Source organism: Alosa pseudoharengus, unplaced genomic scaffold, assembly GCF_046254945.1.
Source record: "Alosa pseudoharengus isolate Yale_2024_CS ecotype anadromous, Long Island Sound unplaced genomic scaffold, YU_APseudo_1.1 YU_APseudo_1.1_scf_13, whole genome shotgun sequence".
Taxonomy (NCBI): Eukaryota; Metazoa; Chordata; class Actinopteri; order Clupeiformes; family Clupeidae; genus Alosa; species Alosa pseudoharengus.
This window is the reverse complement of record NW_027468598.1, coordinates 15,888,684-15,908,264: the sequence shown is the minus strand read 5'-3', so window position 1 is coordinate 15,908,264 and position 19,581 is coordinate 15,888,684. Positions and strand designations below refer to the sequence as shown.

At 40.0% G+C, this 19,581-nt stretch overlaps 3 protein-coding genes across 3 annotated transcripts; 2 read left to right on the top strand and 1 right to left on the bottom strand.

Annotated features, from left to right (window-relative positions):
- Window positions 1-166: 166 nt before the first annotated feature.
- ndufc2 (NADH:ubiquinone oxidoreductase subunit C2) lies at window positions 167-2,157 on the bottom strand. Its single transcript, XM_076281533.1, has 3 exons — window positions 1,906-2,157; window positions 462-605; window positions 167-340 (listed from the first exon to the last, which is right to left on the bottom strand). Exons 1-3 carry the CDS (start codon window positions 2,042-2,044, stop codon window positions 291-293), a joined length of 333 nt encoding a protein of 110 aa, XP_076137648.1. The 5' UTR covers window positions 2,045-2,157; the 3' UTR covers window positions 167-290.
- A 1,196-nt stretch (window positions 2,158-3,353) lies between these two features.
- LOC143121142 (lipopolysaccharide-induced tumor necrosis factor-alpha factor homolog) lies at window positions 3,354-9,322 on the top strand. Its single transcript, XM_076281532.1, has 5 exons — window positions 3,354-3,434; window positions 7,102-7,267; window positions 7,502-7,594; window positions 7,692-7,872; window positions 8,052-9,322. Exons 2-5 carry the CDS (start codon window positions 7,108-7,110, stop codon window positions 8,158-8,160), a joined length of 543 nt encoding a protein of 180 aa, XP_076137647.1. The 5' UTR covers window positions 3,354-3,434; window positions 7,102-7,107; the 3' UTR covers window positions 8,161-9,322.
- Window positions 9,323-9,541: 219 nt separating this feature from the next.
- On the top strand, window positions 9,542-19,313 carry rab30 (RAB30, member RAS oncogene family). The gene is made up of 5 exons (XM_076282275.1): window positions 9,542-9,663; window positions 11,013-11,108; window positions 12,368-12,451; window positions 14,305-14,488; window positions 16,519-19,313. The coding sequence occupies exons 1-5, from the start codon at window positions 9,661-9,663 to the stop codon at window positions 16,767-16,769; spliced, it is 618 nt and encodes a 205-aa protein (XP_076138390.1). The 5' UTR covers window positions 9,542-9,660; the 3' UTR covers window positions 16,770-19,313.
- Window positions 19,314-19,581: the final 268 nt, after the last annotated feature.

Here is a 19,581-nt window from a genome sequence, read left to right as displayed (position 1 = left end):
TTATTCTGATAAAGACAGTGGTATGTACTGTAAATATATGGTCCTTGAAGCATTGGTAAAGCAAAACATGTAAGGGGCCTAAGACTTTTGCACAGTATTATTCAAAATGAATCAACATCTGACATATCATATATCTCTCATATAGTACAAAACAATAATGACCAAATATGGACAACAATATTTATTCGTTATATGACGTATAATATAATACATTGTATTAGAAGCAGTGTATCACACAACAGTAGACTACACCCATCCATGGAACGTCTACACTTGCATTCTTGGATGCATCAACGGATTGCATGAAAAGGCTCCACAATCTCAGCATATGTCCTCCTCTCTGCAGAAACAAAATGACAGAAATTACATAATGTCAGAAACTTAACATATATTTAGTATGGCCTCTTCAGATGCATCAAAATACAAAACAATGTGGGAGATAATCATAGACTTGAGGTTACCTTTTTCAGGAAATTCTTCAGGGTGGGATCGGATATATGACATCATGTCCCGGTCCAGTTTGGCTTGCTTGTAATTCACAATTTTGGTGACGTGATAGCCAACAAACCACCCCACCGTTGCAAGCAGGGTGTGCCGATGGAGACCTTCAGAGGAGAAAACATGTTTACTTGCAATCCAGTCCGAGTAGACTATACATCTGAACTACACATGCCAATTGGAAGCAGCAATTCGATTCAGCCAATACTACTAACTAATCACATTATTTAAAGGAACCGTATGTAAGAAATGTAATTCAATTAATCATAAAATGGCCCTGATTTGTCACTAGACATTAGGAAATCATGATAATTCCAAATACTTATATCACTGACAACAGTAGTCCGGCCAGGATATCGTCATTTAAAAAAGTGAAGTTGCAGCCCTCAACTGATGTTGATGTTTACATATTTGTGTTTTAGCCTGATCCGCCACCCTCCACCTATCTAGTAATCACAAAGTCAGTAGTGTTTCGGCATCTGGGTTGCCAGTTCTGCTCTAGTTACCACATCTGCGGTGTACACCGCTCTACAGTATTTTGAAAGTGATTGTAGTACCAGTTTTGGCCAAAATCCTACATACGGTTCCTTTAAGCCTACTGGAATACAACAAATTATGTCAGGATTTATGACAATACCAGGTACACTGTATTGTCTGTTTTAAAGCCACACTCATCACATTACCTTACCATTAGGTAGTTTGCTATCAAAACTAGCTGATTGTGAACACTGACACTTTTACAAATAAAACGTTTATTGACTCCCTACAGGGCTAATACACTTCTTTCACACTTTGACCAGTGTTGTTTGGCCATCTCTCTACCTGGGTTAAAACCAATGTACAACCAGGTTCAATGTAGGTGTGAATGGCTTTCAGGCCTGCTAACTCAGAGTAGGCTGAAGAGGTGGCATGTTTGTACTCCAAACTCCAACCCACCCTGGCGCATTTATTTTGTAATTGTGACATTATGTGACTTCTGGAGTAACGTTAGCCTACTTCTGAGGAGAAAATGAAGACAAGAACCCACGTTCACTGTCTTGGTTTGAATTGCCCAACGGGCTGAACACAGGTCACTCTCGTCCAACTCTGGTCTTTGGTTTGAAAGAGGCATGTGTTTATTTTGTTTATAAGACGTTATTATAACGTTAACTTGAATGACATTAACTTAGCGTTAGGCAATATAACGTTTCTGTCTACCTGTACCTTACATACAATAACGATAAGCTAACGTTAACAACCGTAAATTCAACCATGTTTGTTAAACTGTCAACCAGCTGTTATTTCAACAACTCAACAATTAATTTTCGAATCAATCTAAATTGACTGTACGCTTTACTTATAAAAAAAAATAAAATCCGCAGCTAGCAATTGCGGCTAACGTTAGCTATCACTATATAGATCACTCACCGGACACCAGGGCAGGCCTTCGGTTCAGAGTGTTGTGCAGCATTGATGTCAACAAACCAGTCATGCCGAGCCAAACTGAATTTCTGTTCGCAATCCCAGGTGGAGGGAGCACCTTTGCTTCTTCGGGGAGAAGCCCCATCTTTAAAGACAGGAGTTAAAGTGCCTTGCTTCAAACACAACCGACACCAACTCAACTGGAGAGTATTTCACCTCGCAGAGGAAACCAAGGGCAGTGTTTGGAGGGAAATGTACGCCAGACACAACGTCCCGGGTAGGAACTTACACTAATGAAACATGGGTTCTGCATGTGAAACTCAGCTTCATGTATGCGGTTAGAGTTGGTGTGTTTATTTTATAGCCTTCATAATTACACTAGACAGTGGTTCTGAAACTGTGGTACGGGTGGTACGCGGACTACTAGTGGTACTCCAAGAGTCTCCAATTTTTTTAAAAAATAAATAAAGATGACACTTAAAATTATATCAAAATATATCAAATTCATAATCCTTAACCACGCGATCACTGAAGTTAAATTTAAACTATTTTTTGTCTTTCATGAAAAAAAATAGGAGCCTACTAGGCTAGTTTAACTGTATGGAACATTAGCAAATGGTTGACAAGCTGTGATGGCAGCAAAGAAAGGGATGGATCAAAAACATTCATGCAATCATGGCTCCAAATGGGATGTCTTAGAAAGAGAAGTGTGGTGAATATGTCGAACCGAAACTGAAGTAGGTGACAAAGCCCAGCAGAAGTGACTAAGCTTTCACCAGCAGCAAACGACACAAAACGTCTAGGCTACAATTATGTTAAACTGGCCTACGCTACTGCATTTTAATGCCAGTAATAATGGTGGTACTTGGAGAGCTAATTGTTTTCTGAGGTGGTACTCATTATGAAAAGTTTGAGAACCACACCAGAGTATCGTCTGACTACAGCCTATAAACAAACGCAGCCAAACTATTTGGCCTATTCTAACAATTATAGGCTGTTACATAGCAGGTAGAGCAAAACATTACACTTATTAGCAGTAATGTTACATATAACATTAATGATCACAATTATGATGTAGCTTTTCATCCATGTGTCATGCCTGCACAAATACAGATAGGCTACCATTCATTGCTTAGGCCGCTCCCTCCCTTTCTCCAAATAAACAACCAGTGTCCAAGAGTTGTCTTGGAACAGAATTCCAGGCACAGACTCCATTTGTTTTCCTATTTCATGAAAATGATTAGCTTTAGATGCCCATAAATCCAAATAGTCCACATTTCATCTCAGTTCACATGATCATGACAGATCAGAATCAGAACTTGTTACACACAATAGCCATTCAGGGAAACATGGAAACCAGACACACACACACACACACACACACACACACACACACACATTCATTCATCCCGCCCCCCGATCATTCTCTCTCTGTCACATATACGAGGTGAACTGGTTGGAGGAATCAGTTGATTGAAGTGCCAGTGCTTGAATGAAGTGCCAGTGCTCTGTGTCTAACAGGTGAATACACACAGGTGAGGTAAGTCATGCATTTGTCACAAGTTATTGTCAATTAAAGGGGAACTTGGCAACTATTTCAACGTAATAAACCCGGAAAGAGAAGTGAGAAACAAGAAACTAGTTTTAAATCGTGTTTCTTACCTTGTAACATCCACATAGTTCTGCCAAACTTATGCTAACCGTTCGCTAGCTTGTAAACAAATCCATGTGCTTTATCATTACCTTTTCCCACAGTTTGAAATAGCATAATGCACAATTTCTCCAGCAGAGGGGGAAATCCTGCCAAGTTTCCCTTTAACTCACCGGAGGCAATAAGTAGAGTTAGTGTGAAATTAAAGCGATAAGAGGATGAAAGTGTGGAAATAATGGTGGAATTGATCATGTATTGTTAGATTTCTGTGTCTTATTGGCTAAATGATAGCATTTCTCAACTATTTCCTACCATGAGCAGTCGACTGTCCACCTTTGTTGTGTTTGTGCTTGTTTGTAGTTCAAAACTCATGTTTAAGTTTTCTGCTGGTTCTCTTGACACACAGGGAAACAGCCGATTTCATGTTTACCCTGAAAAGCATTAGGTAATTGAAAGATGAGGATTGACTAAAATACCGAAAGATGATGGAAATTTCAAAAGAAAAACAAACAAACATTGACTGTGTCAGTGTCACATCAGCAAATTCATAATTGGTTGTCCTGCAGGATAGTTGTTCTATGTCAACACCTCTCCACTTTGTTTGCCTTTATTGTGTTTTCTTGATGATACTGAGCATCACAATATTGAACAGCTGATGTAAGTGCTCTTTTTCATTCATCAATTGTTATAACCATTTAATAATGATTCATCAAAAGGATACATTTTTCTTATTGGGAATGAACACATGTGTACGTGTGTGTTTATGTGTAAGTGTCTTCTGACTATCTCTGTGTGTGTGTGTGTGTGTGTATGCAGTGCTGCTTGAAAGTTTGTGAACCCTCACACATGAAATCTAAATAACCTTATTTAATGCACATCCAAACCCCAATTTGTAAAGTTGACCTCCCAAATAATAGACAGACACAAAATAACGTTATATAGTTTCATTATATATTCAACAAAAGTGGTTTAGTTCACAAAAACTCAAAATATGCAACAGTGCAACAGTGTGTGTGAACCCATGTAATTAATTTCTTGTATAGCACCTCCTTTTCTACTCTATCTACTACTTGTAACCATTAACAGTGTCTCACATCTTTCTGCGGATTTTTGCCTACTCCTCCTTGCAGAACTCAGCCAGTTGAGAGGAAGGTCAACTGGCATGTACTGCCCACTTCAGATCTGAAACATTTCTATTGAATTGAGGTCTGGATTTTAACTAGGCCAATCCAGAGTTCTCTTTATTTTAAGCTATTCCTTGGTCATTTTGCTTGAATATTTATAGGGGCATTGTCCTGTTGTAAAAACTATTTCCTCCGTAGCTTCATCTCCGAGTTGTCCAGGTCCAGAGGCAGAAAACAGTCCCACACCTCCACAATGCTTCACTGTTGAGAGGGAGTCTTTTCTGGCTTGGCTTTCCTCCAAACATGACAATTTGGATTGTGAGATAATTCTATTTTGGACTCAACTGGCCAGAGAATGGACTTCCAGAAGGTCTCTGAAAGTGGAATTGGGCAGTTTTGTTCTTTCTTGTGAGCAGAGGCTTCCTTCTAGCAACCCTCCCATGAACGTTGTGCCATTTTTTTGATGGAGTCTGGAGACTGTGCTGGCCACTCCATGCTTTTAAGCTTACAATCTTGTTCTTTTTCCTATAGTTCTGGCATAGCTTGGACTTATGTTTTGGGTCATTATCTTGCTGTAGGATGAATCCCTGACCATCTGGCACATACTAGGGTACTGCATGGTGCTGCAGAATGCTGTGGTAGCCGTTTTGGTTTGGGGTGCCTATACCATTCTGTGCAAGTCACCGACCGGACCCAGCAAAACAGCCCCAGACCATCACGCTTCCTCCTCCATGTTTGACAGTTGATGTCACACACTGAGGAACCATCCTTTCGCCTACTCTACGGCGTACAAAAATCCTGCGTATTGAACCTAAATTTTGATTCATCAGTCCATATCACCTTCCAGTCTTCAGTAGTCAATTGGTGGTATTTCATGGCCCAGGCAAGCCTCTTTTTCTTATTCTGATGTCTTAGCAATGGCTTTCTTGCTGCAACTCGACCTGTCAAAGTCTTCTCTTCACAGTTGAAACTGAGCTACGACCACTATTAGGCTGTGCTTGAAGCTGTTGTCCTGTGAGCCGCCTATCACATAAGCTGTTGACTCTCTGTCTTCTGATTTTGTTGTGGCTTTGGGTCTGCCTGACCTCTTCCTGTCAGAGTTTCCCCCGGTTTCTGAGTGCCTTTTGATGGTGAAGGGAACTATACCCATACTTCTGAAATATACATTATTTTTCAGTTTTGGGTAACCTTACCTTTTTTTAAACCTCTGACAGTTCAGCACTTTTTCAGCACAAGCTATTCTAAATTGGTGTTCTAAAACTTTTGACTTGTAGTGTAGATTTATTCCAGATGCTGCCATCGAGGTCTGTAACTCTCCAGAGGTGCGTGGGTTGGCTTTTACCCAATTTATTATCTTTCTGGTACATCATCTTGGTCATACTTTTAATGTGCATCCACTTCTAAGAAATGTTGCTGTGATGTTGAATGCCCTCCATTTGCAAATAATTGGTGTTAGAGTGGATAAATGGAGCTAGAATCTTTGAAAGAAGGTCTTGTAGCTTTCCCCAGACTGATGGTCTGTCACTACTCTCTTCTATGCCCTTGGATATCTCTTGGCATTGTTGATCCCTGTGGGTTTGCCTTGGCACTACAATGGTTTGGTGGATTTCCTCTCTTTTTTAATCATGGCTGCTAAACCCTTTCCAAAGGAAGTCTGTTTGATCAGTATGCTTAATTGATTATTTCAGCACCCACATATGTTTTACATTAATCAATTACCTACTTGACTTTACCAATGCAGCTGGGGGTTCACTTACTTTTGTACATACATTAATTCCATGTTTGATTATTTGTTTGGCTTCTCACGCAATTCCCTCTAAACAAGTCCATGCATTTGATAAATATACACACCTGCAGTTCATATTTGAAAACTGGTGATGATTCACAAGGAAGGTTCACAAGGTGATTCACTGGTGAAGGTTCACAAGATGATTCACTGGTGAAGGTTCACAAGGTTCACATACTTTCAAGCAGCACTGTAGACACATACACACACTGAAGCAGATTACTCTATACACACCTAGTAGGCTAATTATTAATGGTGATCTAATTATATTGGCATAACATTGGTCAATCTGAAATCCGTAAAATCGTTTATTGACTATATTTGAGCAAGGGACTCACAAAGAGAGACTCACAGCTCATGATCCCCTGATTCCGAGGCTTATTTTAATGCATAAACTGATATGAGCAGAAATCTGATTTACAGAATGACAATGTTGGTCTCAATGTGATGTTAAGGGGGGATCATCAAATGATCCATCTTTCTTACTGGGCATGGACACGTATGTACATGTGTGTGTCTGTGTGTGCATGGACACGTATGTACATGTGTGTGTCTGTGTGTGTGTGGAGATATAGACACATGTTCACACACTGAGGCAGATTCCTCTTTGACACACTCCGTTAATCGCTACCTTCTCACAGGTGCTGATGGATAATCCAGCATACACAGACACTGCTGTGTCCCCCGCCTCCCCACCCCCTTCATACCGGGAGGCTACTGCATATCCTCCCTACTCAGCACAGTTTCCAAGCACACCTCCACCTGCCTACACTCCTGGATCCTATCCACCAAGCTATAATGAAATAGGTAATGGAACATATCATATCACGTATTCACATGCGCACCATTAAAAGCCATGCCATGACAGGTTGTGGGTTGTGATATGTAAGTAATGACCAAGATGAATATCAAGCACAAATTATTCACAATTTCAGTGATTTGTCTTTTTAAAGAATATGGCATTTATCTCCATGCTATGTTCTAAGGAAATGTTGCTTTGTTTTGGGATTTTGTCAATTTGAGCTACCTCCTGATTTCTAGATACTGCTCAAAGCCAAGCCCATCACCATGGTAACCCTGCAAACCCATACCCAGTCCTATCCATTCCAGGAAATGTGGTGATTCATCAAGAAGGTCTGCATGCACACATGCACGTGCACACACAAATACACAAATACACACACACACATCAAATCTCACAGATAAAATCTCCCAATTCTCTTTTCTCCAGTGATGATTGCCACCCAAACCATGAGCCAGCCAGTAGCGGTAATTCAGGTTCAGCCTGTAGCACTGGCCGACAGTCCCACAGTGACTGTGTGTCCACACTGCCATCACCAGGTCACCACCAACACCACCCACAAATCCGGCATGACCACATGGTCCAACTGTTTGCTATTCGCACTGCTGGGGTAAGGTTCAGATGTTCTTACACACAGATCACACATACACACACACACACACAAACACAGACCATCTTCTGATTGGAAAAGTGTTCCAAAAGGATCATCAATGACCTTAAAAATAACATTTATACCTTCCGTTTCCCTCTCCCTTCCATGTATCTCCTTGCTGTCTCTCACACACTCAGGTTGTTCTGTGGGTTTTGCTTAATCCCGTTCCTGATAGATGGATGCAAAGATGTCCACCACTCCTGCCCCCATTGCAATCGTCACATCGGCATCTTCATACGCAAATAGCACACACACACACACACAGACACACACACATGTGGATTACAAGGAACAGTGTCTCACAAAGACACACAGAAGGACCACATAAACATACATAACTTTTACATACACAAACAGGAAATCACATCATCATCATCATCATCATCGTCGTCGTCATCACTGCCAACATAATCACCATCATCTGTTATCTGCCTCGTTGACTCCCATAAGCCATGTATATGGAGTGTGAGTTTGTTTCCAGGAGGGACGTCAGTTGGGAAGAGACTTGCAACTTTGAAACTGAACTCTATCAGCTCAACTCTGGAGAAGTAAGAGTCTATGGCAGACATCTAGACCAGGGGTGTCAAACTCATATTAGGTAGTGGGCCGGATTTGTTGGAATGAGACCTCGTGGTGGGCCGTCATTGTCATGGTCATTATAATTTTCTGCATGGGTATCAGAGTGTTATTTCATGATATCACTTATGAGCAAACAGGTACAAATAATGTACTGCTGTCATATACTGCTCTTTCTCTCTTGAAATGCTCTACTTCCATATTAGTTTCTCCGCTTCTTCCTTTCTGAGAATGGTTTGTAGTGCTTGTAGGTTATCAATTTATTATATCATAGAGATATTGCTTATTAGCCTACATATTGTTGAAGACAACTGGATGTGATCTTTTTTTCTAATTTTCCCTTCCTACCTAAAACATCTGGGGGGCCGTATGAAACCTGCTGGCGGGCCTGATCTGGCCCCCGGGCCTTATGTTTGACACCCCTGATCTAGACCATCAGTCTTTTGAGATGGCTGGTGGAGATTGCTCCCTTTAAGTGCGTGGATTAATCAATTAATTAATCGATGAATGGAGGCGGCACAGATAATGGGAACTGTGGGTTGAATCATGATGGCCCTGTTGCCTCAGCGTGAAGAATGGTGAAATTTGAAGCTCTGCTTTATAGGCTACAATAAAGAACTGACTTTCACGCCTTTGCCAGTGAAGATGAAAGGGTGTGGCAAAGGGGTGTTTTTGAAGTTTACCTCTGAGATGGCTTAACTGAAAGAAATGCATAGTGACAACCACAGTTATAACTGTACCAATTTGTGTGACTTTTTTAATTGAATCAATTAAATGTGCACTTTGGTATCGGTTCAAGCTCTTTTGCACATCATGTTTTAATGACATTTGACACTGATTGCTTTTTTGGACAATAAAGTGTTAACATGAATTGAAATTGAAATCAATTACTTTAAAATCCATTACAGCACAATATTATAATATGATTTCATATATTCATAGGCCACAGCCTACATGTCCCGATGTTCTCAGTGGTCCTAGTCATGGTGGGCTGACTGGAATGATGTCATTGTAAAAACGGAGGAAACTCCTCTGCAATCATTGTGCAACACGGAGCAGCTTACCAATATTACAAACTGGGCTGTCAATACAACCCCATTGCGTTGATTGCTGCAGGCAGTACCGAATGCACACGAAATAGTATTGTTATCGGGGTCCATCCCCCAATTTATGGTAAGTGCAAATATCATAAAATATGTCCGTTATTCAAGTTAATGCTGTCCAAAGTGCAAGCATCTTGGTGGCTAGCAAACTAGCGGTTAGCCACAGCTTCCCGAGTTCTCTTCTTCATGGTTTATGGATGCTCGAATGGTAATTTCAGAGGATGCAGAGTATCTGTAGTCTTTCACAATTTAGGCGTATCTATAACGTACAACGTGAATACCCGGCATTAGTTCAAAATTAGCTTTACATATGAGCTAGCCTTTTACGTTAGCTAGCGCCCAAGCATCAGTAAGGTTCGGCTGTTTGGATGGCTGTTTTGTTAGCAAGCTTATCTGTTTTTTCTCAGAATATAAATTAGAACTGTGTCAATTTCATGTTGCTGAGTAATATCAGTGTTGCCACCGCACACAATATTATTTGTTGCCAAAATGATTAACTTAACTATTTAAGAAACTCTATTATAAAGCCTGTGTGGTTTTATTAAATGGGTCTTGCAGCTGGTTGAGACAACGTTAATCACTGAAAATAGAGTGTTGTTACCTTTAGACATGTCAAGTGATTTTTTTTTTTTTGTGTAATGATTTTGCATGTGAATTCTACACGTTGTGTTTATTGATTTGCTTATGAGGAAATTGTTATTTACCTTCAAAGAGCTTTAATTATGCTTTTTTTATGACTCATTCGAACTCGGGCGCTGCCTTACGCATTATAAAGGCCTAAACTGCAGCCTCTAGCTTTCTGACATTACATTTTGGATTTCATATGTTGGTGAAGTTACAGTAGTTAACGCCTTCAACACTGTATGAATGATGATGTTGTCACTGCTCTCTCTCTCTCTCTCTCTCTCTCTCTCTCTCTCTCTCTCTCTCTGTGTGTGTGTGTGTGCTCTTTTTCAGACATGTGATGCATGTGTTCTGGGTTGCAGGGCTCCTGTCTGTGCGTTCTTTCCCTAAAGCCCTTGTGTGTGTTTTGGTTTTATTGCAATCCTTTCAGTATCTTGCCATAGGCCTTGGCAACCAGCACATTAAAACACATGCACAGAAGGCTCTACCATAGCAACGTCTTGGACCCTCCAGAGAGAGAGGGAGAGAGGAGAGAAACACTGAATGTGTTTTACTTAGACAATAGGTCTTTTGATAGGGCATATGAAAACTCCTTTACATGATACAGATACTGAGTTGATAGAGGTGAAAGATTACACATAGTTTTTACATAACAATGTCAAAAGTCTAAACATATAGGACAAAAATATAAAATTCAGTGAAATAGACCTATTGACACATTTGAATTCACAGAGTAGCCTACATGCGGTGCCCTAACTAAGGTCTAATCTAAATCTTTCTGTTTTTCTAAAATAGAGTATGAGTACAGAAGATTATGACTACTTGTTCAAAATTGTGCTGATTGGAAATGCAGGAGTTGGGAAGACTTGCCTTGTCCGGCGGTTCACACAGGTTGGTAATGCTTATTGGTTTCAATTTTCTGTTTTCCTTGTAGGTAAATTAGCCGATTGAATAATATAAGGACCTCATAGAATGTTGTTTGAAGTGTTTGGTGCCCTTTGGTCTTGTTGCTGCTGCCAGTGTTGTGACAAGAGATGCTCAGCAGGTAAAAGGTTATAAGAAGAGAGTGAGAAAATAGAAAGGCTGCACTATATGTTCCTACAGAGATGTTACATGAAGGTTCCTCTAGATAGCATTAGGTAAATCAATACTTAACATTCACAAAGCATGGACTTCAGTAAATTGTAACTAATGCCACTTGAAAGTAATTGTGGTGAATAATTACTTAATATTAACTTAGACTGGCAAACTTCAGGAACACTCAGGAATCAGGTTTATTCTGTTACAAGCAGAGAGGGTAAAAAAATGGTCTATGGTCTGGAGGCCATGGCACAAAGGCCATGGCCTCGTGTTGGATCAACCTCTCTCTCTCTTCAGTTCTCCATGTTCTAATCTTAGTCTTAGTCTTACAATGCAAGTTAATCACTTTTGTATGGGTTAAACAAAGAAGAAAATGGCGCCAAAACAAGCCCACATGATTGGTTCTCCAGTTGGCATCAGACACACCTACTCGCACACCTATTTCACACCTATCCATTCTTATCAGAATAGCATGAGGAGAGATATCATATATATCAGAAATATCACTTATAGAATGTTCCAAACATTCTCACAATCAAATCATTACAATCCTTGTACTGAGACTATTACAATGATATCAAACATGAACCAGTACATTAGCATTTCATTGGGGGAGGGGAGGGTGTCTTTGTTTTAAACCAAGAAGGGCCACATGGCCAACTGAAACTAGTCTATAAATTAAATTATTAATAATTTTAACCGTAAAATTATTGCTATCACACTGACATTCAAGGATTGTTTATGCTAACAAACAATTTGCTCATTAGAACCTAGACCCTTTCAGTAATATGTATTATGTTGGTTATCATAAACAATTCATGAATGTAAGCATGACAACCAGTAATACCAATACAAAACACTAGCCAATAATATTGTTAGCTGTAGTTAGTGTGTTGTTAGTTTAATAACTTTGCAAATGGCAACACTATGGGAACCTTAATATGGAGTGCGGTTTTTCCCCCCTGTGCAGCCATTAGGATGTTATGAACAGTTACTGTTAATGACAAAGAGGACATTCATGAAGTGAGATGTCTGGGGTTCATGCTGTCTCTCTCTGCTCCGCACTCCAGGGCCTTTTCCCTCCTGGGCAAGGGGCCACCATCGGGGTGGACTTCATGATCAAAACTGTGGAAATAAAAGGGGAAAAGGTCAAGGTAATGGCTTGGGTTTCTTCTTTTCATGTTACTGATACGTATCACTACGATGTGAATAGCAATGTAATATCATAATGTAATGCTGTTACTACAACAGATGGCATTAAAAACAGTTATTCTATTACCCTACCTGTAGAATATATTATCTTGTCTTGTTGGTTAATTGAACACGTTGAACACAAGGGAAATAAAATGCTAGGCTCTTGACTAAGATTTGCCCTGTGACTGCCCAAATCATCAGCATTCTCAGTAGAAAGCTGCTCCAGTTCTGCCTTTGATGCCTTGTCATCTACGTACACATGATAAATCCCCCTCAGACAGAATTGCACTGAGATGATGGGTGTTATGAATATTAATTAATGTCTCTCTGGTGCGTTTTCAAATGTCTAGTCTGTTTGAAGAGAGAAAATGCAGCTGTGGAGACTAATGTCTCTGCCTGATTCCTTGAAACCTCTAACTGAAGAGGTCCTGTTGTACTCATAGATCATAGATAAACACTATTGCATAAGCCAGGGTTGGAAATTTAATGGCCGTCGTTGCCCCTTGCGTTGGCCGTCGTTGCCCCTTTGAAAATAAGAGATTCACAGGCCACTTGGTGCCCCTTTCTTTCAATATTCTGCTTTGCGTCCGACTAATAGCATTTTTATTTGGCCTATGGCCCGTCAAAATAATCTTAGCATTTACAGCGCAAATTAATTTAGTCTTTTACACAGTGGAGAAAGTGACAGCGCACAGGAAGAAATTGATTGCGTCCAAATTCATCCGTTCTTCTCTGTTGAACTACTCACGAAGTAGCCTACTCATCACACAGACATCACATGTATCACCTCACATGAAAGAGCTTTTACTTAGCTTTTAAACAATGTTAGCCGCTAGTTGCTGTGGTAAACTGTTCGCAAGAAAAGTAACTTTAATTTAATCATCTTATTCTACATACAGTTCTGCGCCAATCTCCCTACCCATTCATCTCAAAATAATTGTTACAAATATCGCCGAGATATCTGCAAATATTAAAATCAGAGGATACAGCTGACTAAGTGTTTGTCAAAGTAGCCTTAATGATCACAAAATGCTAAGCATGCATTGAGCTGTGCTTAAATTGTTCAATACATGATTTAATAACAGGCCAAATAGAAAATAAATGTTAAATATATAGTCTAGATGTCTGTGTAATATGTCATAATCATGTTTCTGTAATGTTTCATACAGTGATGCAGGTCTATTGCTGTGAATAGGCTAAATACAACTTTGCTAATTTTTATGTAGCCTACTGTATAGTTAACTCTGGCCTTGGTGTCCTGACGTGTGGCCTTTGTGCCCCCCGCCAAATATGCCCAACTGAAGGCCAAGGCCTTGCCCCTAAAGTTATGAAATTCCAAGCCTGGCATAAGCTATTCCTTCCTGAGGGCAGAATGATTGATAATGTTTCTAGTCAATTCTCATATTTATATAATGATGAAATAATATGATAGTTCATTGTATTTATTGATGTCTTGGGTCTGTCATATTTTCTGTTGAACTGTAAGAGATGATATTGTTAATGTACGACTGGTGTATCACACTACATTAAGAATGCAGTTTTCTATTATTTAGAGTTAAGGCTCAAATAGCCTAATAATCTTCCTGTGCATTTCATTCATATTTTTTCTTTATTTCAGACACATACTATATTTGTTTTAATTTCCTTTGCAAGTAGTAGTAGTACATTTCCCCCCTAGAAAACCAGAATCAAAGATGGCCAGATACATTGGAACACAGGAACTGCAAACTGCATAACATAACATATATTGTAACATATCAATTACTGTATGCTAACAGCAACATATGGTTTATTACTTTATGGGTTCTGGCAGCTTCAGATCTGGGACACAGCGGGGCAGGAGAGGTTCCGGTCCATTACGCAAAGCTACTACCGCAGTGCCAACGCTCTCATTCTCACTTACGACATCACCTGTGAGGATTCCTTCCGCTGCCTTCCGGAATGGTTGAGGGAGATCGAACAATATGCGAACAGCCATGTTGTCACCATCCTAGTCGGTAAGTCTCCATGTGTATGTGCCTGTGTTCCATTGGTAGATCCGACCCAGCAAGTCTCATCAAGGTAGAACGTGAAACTTGAAGGTCCAGAATTTCCAAGTTTTGTGTCAGACATCAATAATTATGAATTAGTAGTTATTCCAACTAGAGATTGTTGACATTTGAGCCCAAAAGGCAATCAAATTAAACCCGCCCTTTCCGTGACACAGTCTGAGCGGCTATGTTCGTGTTCCATTTAAACCACCAGGACTGTGCATGAACACCTGAGTTTTTTTTTAGTGCACACAAACAGCTAAATGAATGTAAAGAGCAATTTGCAGGAAAGGTTTCTTGGATTAGACTTGTGAAATGTACCTTTCAAGTATAATTCCAGAGTAAAAACAACCTAGGGTCTATTTACGGTATACGGTTGTAGTTAACAACTTCAAACTTTTGATTGAGCAAAATTACCTTAATAGCGTTTAAGCACTGATGCTAACAGGGCAAGATGCTACGTCGCTATTTTATACCACTAGCATTGCTCAAAATATAATTACAACCCGAAATATTGTAAACTTGTACAAAAAAAATGTACAAAGAGGTTATAACAAGACCTGTATCTGTAGGAAAAAAATTCCATGGCTTCCTGGTCTGGTATCGTCAGATCAGCAGGCGTGTTTGATCAAATCAGTGCTGCGCATATCTGGCAGAAGGTATGTTTGTATTTAAAGATTCAGCCAGATCTACCCAGCGCTGCAAGGTCGAACACGCCCGCTGATACCGGACCAGAAAGCCATGGAATTTTCTTTCTTACAGATACAGGTCTTGTTATAACCTCTCTGTACACTTTCAAAATGTACAATACTTCGGTTAGAAACCCTCACCACACTACCACAGAAGTGTAATTATACACTGCCTGGCCAAAAAAAAGGCCACCGCCTGAATTTAACTAGACAAATAAGAACCTCCCTGTGGGGGCAGCTATGATCTAGGGTTGGTGCAGTTGGTCAGGTCTAGGTTCAGCAACGTTATGTGCCCAAGACCAGCTGACTACCTGAATATACTGAATAACCAGGTTATTCCATCAATGGATTTTTTCTTCCCTCATGGCACGGCATATTCCAAGATGACAATGCCAGGATTTATCGGGCTCAAATTATGAAAGAGTGGTTCAGGGAGCATGAGACATCATCACCAGACCTTAACCCCATTGAGAATCTTTGGCATGTGCTGGAGAAGACTATGCACAGTGGTCTGAATCAATACAAGATCTTGCCGAAAAATTAATGCAACGCTGGACGGAAATAAATGTTGCAGAAGCTTGTGGAAACGATGCCACAGCAAATGCGTGCCATAATCAAAACTAAAGGCGGTCCAACGAAATATTAGTGTGTGTGACCTTTTTTTTTTCCACAGTGTATTTTGAGCATTGTTAGTGGTATAAAACCATGCGACGTGGCATCTTGCCCAGTTAGCATCACTGTTAGCTCATTCAGTGATAATGCAAATAAACAGTCTTGCTCAAAACACCACCAATTAAGGTAATTTTGCTCTCAATCAAAAGTTTGTAGTCGTTAACTACCGTAAATAGACCCTAGGTTGTTTTTACTCCAGAGTTACACTTCAACTTCAGTTTAGTGAAATGCAGTGTATTCCAGTGCTTAATCATTTGTTTAATGCTGTAGGAAACATTAGATATGTCTCCCTGGTTCACGTCTCATCTACTGCACCACATATTACTAACTGTTGTATCTCACATCAAATGTTCTGTATTTATATTTAATAGACTCTGAGTCAAATGTGTTTTTGTGATCCATGTTAGACCCTAACAGTGTATTGTAACATCTAGATATACTAGCTGAAGTTAGTTCTAAGAGAGAGTCAGGACTGCATTGCAGTATAATCCTGCTGACTTTGAATGACAGGCTGTTCAGCTTGCTGTCCTCACTTAAATGTATTTATGTATCAGCATGTTTAAACACTGCCTGTTCGCTATCTGAGGGGAGTCTAATCCCCTCCTCGTATACTGACACTAAATCTCCTCGCGGCAGGGAACAAGATCGACCTGGCTGAGAAGCGGGAGGTCGGAAGACAGAGAGCGGAGGAGTTCGCCGAGGCCCAGAGCATGCTGTACTTGGAGACGTCCGCAAAGGAGTCGGACAACGTGGAGAAGCTCTTCCTGGACTTGGCTTGCGAGCTCATTCGCGAGGCCAAGCAGAACACACTGGACAACAGTGAGAACTCGCCCATGCCTGGCGAAGGGAAAAGCATCAGCTATCTAAGCTGCTGCAGCCTCAACTGAAGGGTGTGTGTGTGTTTGTGTGTGTGTGTGTGTGTGTGGGGGGGGGGGGGTGCTCAGGAAAATCAACGATGCACCGCTCTTTTGGCTGTGACCTTGGATGGGGAAGGGAGGGAGGGGGGTTGATAGAGTTGGTGGTCTCTCACGACATCCGTCAAGCAGGACAAGTTACATTGTGCTGCTGTTTGTATGCTTACAGTATGTATTTGTGACGACCCTCCTGTGAACTGTTAGGGTGTGTTTCTGTTGAGGAAAAGAAAGAGGCGTCTCTTAGATTCACCCCTAAAGTAAACAACTAAAGAATGTTGAGAAGATACAGTTCATGCTGCTGACTCTTAGGGGGCGCTGTGTCTCCCCTGAACTGAACGCAAAGGGAAGAACTCCATGCCTTTTTCGCCAGATAATGCAAGTTTAGTAATTTAGTAATTTTTGGAGATTCTAGAGTAAAATTGCTAGAGCTGTTGCAGGAATGAGTTGTATGCACCTCTGGTTAGCGAAGTGGATGGCCCACACTCATTATTCGTGTGTGTCTGTGTGCGTGTGAGCAAAAGATCTCAGAAAAAACACAGGTCTTCACCAGCAGTATCACTCCCATGATGATGACTGCAATGATGTTTAGGATGAGTCAGAGTGTCTTCATAGGTTACATGGATCTCACATGCCCAAATGGGCCACGATGACGAGGTCTTTGCTCTCGTGTGCCATCATGTAACCCACCTACATGAGTCACATGTTCCCACAAATGCACTTCCCACAAAACACAGACAATGTGACTGTTGGTGAGGCATTTAAAGTCAATGCACGCTACATTTTGTTTTCATTCTTTTGTTAGTTAACAGGAATATCAATCAGCAACAACATATATTTTGTAGGCACTTACAACAGCCGAAGGACTGTCACACAAACGTGATGTATCCAGATGTTTTTGTGTGGAAGCTCTCATTCTCAAAACTGAACAGAAAAAGAAAAAAAGGAATGGTCTCAAGACACACGGGAGTCCGTTCTTTGATGGCACATACACAAGAACACTAATAGCTGCCCAACTACAATAGCATCAGTACCAGCCCTGTATTTCCCCTTCTTTTGACAGTATTATTTTAAAAGCATTATGTCTAGTTATGTTGGCGCTGTATTATGTTATTGTTCTTCTGTCATTGTTGAGAGTGCTTGAGATGTGCACGTGGTGGAACGTGTTTTTTCCAGCCATTTTGAGGTTACTGTACTGTGATATACCGTAGTGTATTGATAATCTACAGCACAATCATTATGCCATTTTAACTGCCGTTTTTACAAACAGACCATGTAGGCTACTTGTTTGTTTTAGCATTATGTATTTTTGCATGGTGCTTTTGTGAAAAAATTGGTGAGACGTTCTGTCTCCAGTCCTGGGATTTTCAATAGGTGAAATTCTGTGTACCTCTAGGTTACTCATATTACATTGAGTATAATGTATTTTCCTGTCTCTTTTATTGCACCAGTGTATTTTTAAATGATTTTTGAAGTCCTTTAATCGCCCCATTTGTTTTCATTCATGAGACCACCCGCTGCTAACATGTCTAGCTAGCATGGAGGCCGTTTCTGACACACATTGATAGAGTGATAGTGCAGTTGACTTGTTTCCACACGCCACCAACCTGTGCGAAAGGAACAGCTGCTGTGTTTTTTATAAACATTTTTGTCACTCCATAAACGCAATTAGGCTCCTTTTAAAACCAGGGTGTGTGTGTGTGTGACAGTTTTCAGGGATTTGCCAAGAGATGTTCCCTGTCATTAACATTATTTCTCCTCTTCGCAGTTTCTTTTATGTGACATTGTTAGTGAGAAGGATGATATTTATGCCTTTGTAGTTGCCTGACCACAATCTGAAATTGCCATATATTTTCTATTAATCTATTAAGTTTTATTTGAAGGTAAACAACCTTTTATAGTTTTGTATATATATTTTTTTTGTTGTGTACTATTCGCAGTGGCATGACAGGAGCCTCCAATATGCTCAGAGCCAGATATAGAATTTAGCTTTATTTTGTAGTACAGTTAATTGTCATTGCCATACAGTCAGGTGTATAACAAAAATTAGTATACCAATGTGGTTCAATTGTAAGGTTGCTTTTACATGTGAAAAGTTCCTATTTTTAACATACAATAACCTTTTATAATTTTGTCTATAAATGACTGTAGACTTTTTATGGACCATTATTTCAGAAAATTATTATTTAGTGAAACCTAATATTTTGAAGTTTAGATGTCCTTTGTGCTGTAAGGACACAACTCCCAAAATGTTGCTTGTATACACAATACATGTTATGGATAAAGTTAATTTTGTTTGATATTTCCTACCTTTTATGGTTAAAACTGTACACTATGGGGTTGTAGTAGGCCTATACACTGCTAAGTGTGTAGATGGAAGGGATACATTCAAGATGCTAAAATTTCATTTTTTTGTTTATTGTACAAGCTGTTAATCATGTAGGCTACTTCTTTTTGAGTCACTGCTTATTGTATGTAAGTAAATCTCTAAGCTGCCACAATAAAATAATGGCACTACTAGTGGCCTGTTTTAATCTTATTTTCACCAAAGTGTTGTATGGTGTGTTGACAATGCCAGCAAAATGCATAGGCCTACAATAGATTTTTTTAACAACCAATGTCTGCTTGCACAGTAGGAGGCTCTCTAGATAGCCTATTAATGGTATGCTAATAATTTAGTGCCGGATATCTGCAATGCTTGTTACAGATTCTATCAGAGATTATTCCGTCTAATTTCACAGATTTCTGAACACTCAACACCAAGTCAGCATCATATAATATTTCCTAC